The sequence below is a fragment of the Silurus aristotelis genome, assembly GCF_946808225.1.
Source record: "Silurus aristotelis genome assembly, chromosome: 9".
Taxonomy (NCBI): Eukaryota; Metazoa; Chordata; class Actinopteri; order Siluriformes; family Siluridae; genus Silurus; species Silurus aristotelis.
The window spans coordinates 28,254,074-28,260,732 of record NC_139582.1 but is presented as its reverse complement, the minus strand read 5'-3'; the positions used below and the strand labels follow the sequence as shown (position 1 = coordinate 28,260,732).

Below are 6,659 nucleotides of genomic sequence, written 5' to 3'. Positions count from 1 at the left end.
TGAAAAATTCCAGTGTTATCTTGCTGACATTTGGACACATTACGGTTAAGTTTTTTTCCAGTACTGAACAACAAATTTGCTTTATTTATTTTTTGCATAAAGACATCAGCTACATTAATGAATGCCTAAACGCAAATTTTATCGATATGAAAATTTAGGAACGCCCCCTCCCTACAAAGACATGCCCCACATACGAAGAGACGCCCCCCTTTATTAGCAAAAATGATTTTCGTAGGAAATTTTTGATGATGCAATAACGGCGCGTGTTTTATTTAGGAAGTTTGAAGTATCGCTTCAAATCAGAGTAGAAAAAATATATACCTTTTGTCCTTTTAATCGACTTTGTTCGGGTTATATAAAGTCTACCATTCAGAAATATATAATAACCCATTCAGAAATTTTTTTTTTCCAGCCCATTTGATGATATTTTCACCTCTTCCACGTCAAAGCTACAATCAGCCGATTACTTGTGGTTATATGCCACATCACCTGGAACTACAGCAACAGTGTAATTTGTAATTTTGGAAAACATTAAGCGAAGGAGAACAAGCAGATGGCTTGTGTCCTGATTCCTCTACGCTACCAAAGCACAGGATGTGGTCTGAGTCTGTGTGTGGGTGTGTAAAATTATTTTTAAGCCAGATATACTTGCATTACTCAAGCGCAAAGCTCAAAAAGCAAACACTACACTGTGTGGACAAAAGTTTGTGGGCACCTGACCATAAGATTATGTGCTTATTTGAACATTCCACATTTAGTCCCTATTTACTTGTATAAAAAAAAAACTTTTCTGGGAAGATGTTTCTCTAGATTTGTGGAGATTTTGTACAAAAATATAACATGGTCTTTTTTTTTTTTTTTTTGCTGAGTGGGCGGAGCTTAAAGCCTAGCGAGCAGAACAAATTCGTAAAATGAAAATTTTTTTTAATTAATTTATTTATTAACCAAGCCATCATCCAGCAAACACATCATACTTTATTCTTCGGAAAAACATTTAAAGTTGTCGAACATCTGGGGGGGAAAAAAATCGTAGTTCCAGTTACGTCATTCTTTTATAGATTAGAAAAATTCCTGTTAACCGGCAGTTTTTTTGAACATGTGTGATTCCATTAATCATAAATAAACTATTTATTGCGTTTTGCAAACAGTTACATCTCTCTTTCTCTGTCTCTCTCAATCACTGTCCTTTCTTTGTCTTCTTGGACACCTGACTGGACAGGACTTCTGTGCATCCGAGCTCTTTCAGGTATTTGAATGCTTTTCACCTGGATACAGCAAACACCACTGAGACTGAAGTTTAACATAAAGACTGCGTTTGAGACACGACCGTCTTTACAGGCAGCCTCCTTAATCCCCTTCAGGAAAACATCTTTTTCAGTTTGGAAAAAAATCCACCTTCCTCCTCCTTCTCTGGCTGCTTCTCGTCACTTTTCGGATCCACTGTGGATTCCTTGGATGTATGCTGGGAACTTGCTAAATGCACACACACACACACACACACACACACACACACACACACACACACACACGTTGGTTCGTTTCAGTGTCTTGTTCTGTCCTGTGCACTCAGGATACTGGGTCACATCACTGAAACACTAGATTTATTTATTTAAATTTTATCATTGGCAATCTGAAAAAATGTTGCATCATTTTAATTTAATAAATGAACACACACATACACACCGTACCTGGTGCAGATCGGGTCACTCCATTCACTGTTCCCTCTACGTCTGTCTCCTCCTCAGCGTAGCTCAGGACCAGATCCCGCTGTCTCCGGCTTAACGTCCTTCCAAAGATTAAAAAGAAAGGCCGGTTTTATTACAGAGAGTAAACTTTCAGGAGGAAACTATTATACGATTCTTACGATTTTAGGATGTCATATTTAAACCGTGTGTGTGGGTGTAGAAGTGTCTTACTTGGGCACTTTGACCTTGATGTGGACGTAGTGGTCTCCGTAGCCGTAGCCGTTCAGCCGGGCGATCCCTTTACCACCCAGACGGATCTTCTGGTCCACTTGAATGCCAGAAGGAATCTGAACGACAAAAAAAACAACACATGAGTGCGATGGCACTTGGTGTCCTCCCGCACCCTGATGGCTTACTAAACATTTCCATAGCGGTTTTTGTTACATAGTTGGGTTGCTAGCCCAAAGCCCAGGTCTCAGACTGTCCACGGTGGAGTACTTTATCCCCACTCCTACAACTGAGCAAACATGGGGGGTTAAGGGCCTTGCTCAAGGACCCAAGAGTGGCAGCCTGTTATGGCCAAGACTCAAACCCACAACCCCGGGGTCCAAAGTCCAATGCCTTAACCACTAAGCTACCACAATTAATATCTTTCCTGCAAAGCTGGCACTTCATGTGGAATTCATTTTGGATAAAATAACTATAAATGTAAAAAATAAATATATTATAATAATAATTATAACAGTGTAACATTTATAGGAACCTGCAACTTAACCCAATACTACCCTCTAGTGGCCATATGGGTCACTGCACAGAGATAGATGAGGTCACGTGTGCGACGGCATAAAAATGATGTAATGCATTGATTTAAAAAAAATAATAATAATAATAAAAAGGGCATCAGGTGTAGATTTGTTCCTGCTAAATAAATTATTTTCCGCTTCTGCTATGTGAAAAATGCATCTTAGTGAAGACAGAACAGGAAAAGAACGTATGGTTAATTTAACCCTTTTCTTTTTGCACTACAAACGCGTGTTTGTGAAAGGGCCACTTGTTAGAAGCCACTGATGATTTGCTGTCTGTCTGAACCAAAGCAAGGAAATTGAACGGTACCAATACTCAATTGCAAAGCACCATATTTTCTCCGTATTCCATTGAATCGCATTGTGTTGAATCAAATCAAAAATAGATCGCTCTGCATCGTAATAGGGGTGAATCTGAGAGTGAACACATCTCACCGCGATGTCCACCGTCCCGTAGAGCCCCTGAGCTCGAGCCGTCCCTCCCAGGATGGCCTGAGCAACAGAGATCATCACATCGGAGTGGATGTCGGGTCCGTCACGCCGAAACACGGGACTCCTCTGGACCTGGGATGCACATAAACACAAATCTTAAACACTGGTCCTACTTTTCTAATTGCTCAAAATATAGAAATATATGATTTTGACAGTTCTGTGTTTGAGGAAACGGCTAGACGTGGCTAGGAACTCACTCGAAATGTGATGTAGATCTGCTTGTTTCCTAAAGCCATTTTGACCGTCTGGCCGTCCTCCACTCCTACACACACAGTTACATTTACACAATTATTGAAAATTAAAGAAGGAGTCTCCCGTGTCAGGAGCGATGATGTTGCCTGGATGATAGAAGGTGATCAAAAGTACATAAAACAACATGACTATATATAAAAACGATAATAACCTGCTGCAAGTGCACTGACCTGCAGGTACAGGCACCATGAGGCTCTTTTTCTGTTTGGTGAGGCCTGTTCCCCGACACATCACACAAGGTGTGATGATGATGGACCCCCGCCCACCGCAGCGCCGACACGTGGAGCGCATCATGAACGGTCCTGTGTTCACCGACTCCTGCATTCACACACACATGCGGTATTAAGTCACGACAAAAATAAGTGCAATATTCGAAATGTTCTGTGGAGACGGTTGCTACGGCGCTCTCACCATGCCCGTGCCGTTGCAGTAGTGGCAGTGTGTGACTTTGGTGCCCGGCTCGTACCCTTTGCCATGGCAACGCGGACAGTCGTCCTCTATGTTCACTGTGATCTCCTTGTTCACTCCTTTGGCTGCCTGGGTAAATGTCAGCTCCATGACATACTACACACACACACACACACACACACACACACACACACACACAATTATTCATGTCCAGCACATGAAATTAACGCATTCTGGTGAACGAATGTTCAGGAGCCGACCTCGAGCGGATGTTCGAAAATAGAGCTGAAGTTTCCAAAGCCTTGAGCACCACTAAACTCCCCAAAGATCTTCCTGAAAAGCTCCTCTGGGTCCACGGTGGTGCCGGCCCGCCAGTACTGCTGCCCTGCCCCACTTGCGCTCGGCCCCGCCGACCCGTACGTATCGTACTGCTTTCGTTTCACCTCGTCACTCAGGACCTGCTCACACACAGGTTAAATCGGGGTAATTACCATATTCGAGGTGGTATCAAAAAGTAGTTTTGTAACCCGCCAACAGATGGCAGCACAGGGTCGCACGCACAGTCACACAGGGTTAACCGACCTTCATAAGTCCTGTGTACAGTGGAAGCTGTGCAACCAGTGCCATCTGACCACCAACATGACCTCTGGACTGATACCACCTCAAATAGAATGTGCGTTTAATTCAATTCGAAACTCCTTGAACCTGACCTCATACGCTTCCGCTAGCTTGGCGAACTTCTCCTTAGCCTGCGGGTCGTCTTGGTTTGTGTCGGGATGGTATTTCTTCGCCAGCTGCAAGAAAACAAAGAGCAACACTCTTTACGAAACACTGAGAAAATTCCTGTTCAAGATTTTCAGCCCCGGTTTACAGAGTTGCGTTAACCCCACATTCAAATATATTGGAATCTACGAACCAGGTGGGGGAAAAAAACAACTGCAAAATCAATCATGATCTGACGACTCATTCAACAAATCACTTTGACAACTCCAACATCCTTTCCACACACTTGGTTGTCACCTGACCTGATAGTACGCTTTCTTGATCTCTTTCTGCGTGGCGGTGCGCGGGATTCCCAGCACGCTGTAGAAATCCTGCTGCTCATGACGTGCCGAGCTGGCGTGGAAGGAGCGTGAGCTGAAAATACGGAAACTCTTAGAGCCTGTAAAACACACACACACACACACACACACACACACTTCAAGTACCTGACAATGAATCTGGTGTACAATGCGAGAAGAATTGCATTATTATTATGATATACTTTCATTATGGAATGCATAAGTATTCACCAGTGACTAATTCATTAGTGAATACTAATCTGGACATTTTATATCATGCAATAAAAATCACTTTGAGGTTTTAACAGAACAGAATGTGTCAAGTGAATTATAAATTGCTGTCAAATATCAAGAGGAAAATAAAAGGTAATTGGGGATCAATTGCATCATCCTTTTGCACAATCCCTGCTTTCCAGACTCAAGAGAAAAACATAAGTATTCGTGGTAAAATTACACTTTCAAAGACATTTCTTTCCATCAAAAATGTCATAATGGCACAAAAATGCAAAAAAAAAAAAAAAACACATTTTCCAGTTGCTCCGAGTCAATGCTGTCTAAATCCAAATTGCGCCAACTATTAAATCTAGTGCACTAGGGTAGGGCGCGAGCCGCCATTACTGCCTGTAAAGAAAGAGTGCACCTAGTTAGTGCGTATCGATCCGTTTGCTATTGAGCCCGTGTTCAGCGCTTACCTGCACACCCCCTCAATGTCACACTGTTTTCTTCTCTCCTTCGACTCGTGTCCAATCCAGAAACGTAAAAACGACACCACGTTAATGTCGGACCGGAGACGTTTCCATTTTTACACGAGGTGACTGGCGGCCAACATGTTTTAAACCGGGGTAAAGCGTTCGACACGCAGCGAACTGAACGGCACACTGTGGACGCCGCCATGTTGGTTTTTCCAAACGCCTCTTCCAACGCCGGCTCGCTGCTACGCATGCGCAAGAACAAAACACTCGATATAAGGAAATTAACATGGCCACAAGATGGCGGTGTGCGCACGATTATTGAAGTTGCATTAATCCCCATTAAGCCTGATATGAAATAAAAAACAGAAAAGTATGTTGAAATTTAGATGTTTTTACAAACTCTTTAAACAAATAATAATATCAATTATTATCATTTACAAATCAGATTGTATCATATTTGATACTCTGGACATTTATGGACATTTGCCATCCATAAGCGTGCCGATTACAATTGTCAAAAATCACATAAATATTTCATATCCACTAGTATGAAATCGGTTGAAAATTATTTGAAGATGACCATAAAATTTGAAAATAGCTTAATAAATTATAAAAAAAACTTTGTATACTTTGAAATTGTGGCAGGAATAATGCAGATTGCATCATGAAATTCAATACATTGACTAAGCTAAATTACCTAAAATACCTGCTGTATCATAGTTGATACCCATATTTTCAACACGATTTTACTATAACATTCTTTAAAAAAATATAAATTAATTATTAGATGCTTTCAAAAAAAAATCTGTAACAGCATAAACTTCCTTTTTACCACTACTTTTTTTAAAATCTGAGTCAGTTCATGAAGGCAGCCATATTGGAAAACGCTGCCTAAAGCCTGCTATTGACTGCAGAGCATAGTTAAATCCAATAGGGGGCAGAAGACTTGTATCCAACAAGACTGCAGAGCATAGTTAAATCCAATAGGGGGCAGAAGACTTGTATCCAAAAAGACTGCAGAGCATAGTTAAATCCAATAGGGGCAGAAGACTTGTATCCAACAAGACTGCAGAGCATAGTTAAATCCAATAGGGGGCAGAAGACTTCTATCCAACAAGATTTTGTTCAACAGGTTTTTGAGGAAAGTATTGTTAACGCAAGTGTGGTGCAGAGGTTCCAGAAACTCGTGTATCAAATATACGTTTGGCGTTATAGTGTTTAATCTGAATTAAAGATACACATTGTATACATTTAGGAAGAATATAT

At 41.3% G+C, this 6,659-nt stretch overlaps 1 protein-coding gene across 1 annotated transcript; it reads right to left on the bottom strand.

The window, feature by feature from the left end:
* Nucleotides 1-955: 955 nt before the first annotated feature.
* On the bottom strand, nt 956-5,635 carry dnaja3b (DnaJ heat shock protein family (Hsp40) member A3b). The gene is made up of 11 exons (XM_083549655.1): nt 5,394-5,635; nt 4,666-4,802; nt 4,351-4,434; nt 3,901-4,098; nt 3,644-3,796; nt 3,403-3,550; nt 3,178-3,242; nt 2,924-3,052; nt 1,917-2,032; nt 1,689-1,786; nt 956-1,473 (listed from the first exon to the last, which is right to left on the bottom strand). Exons 1-11 carry the CDS (start codon nt 5,593-5,595, stop codon nt 1,358-1,360), a joined length of 1,446 nt encoding a protein of 481 aa, XP_083405781.1. The 5' UTR covers nt 5,596-5,635; the 3' UTR covers nt 956-1,357.
* Nucleotides 5,636-6,659: the final 1,024 nt, after the last annotated feature.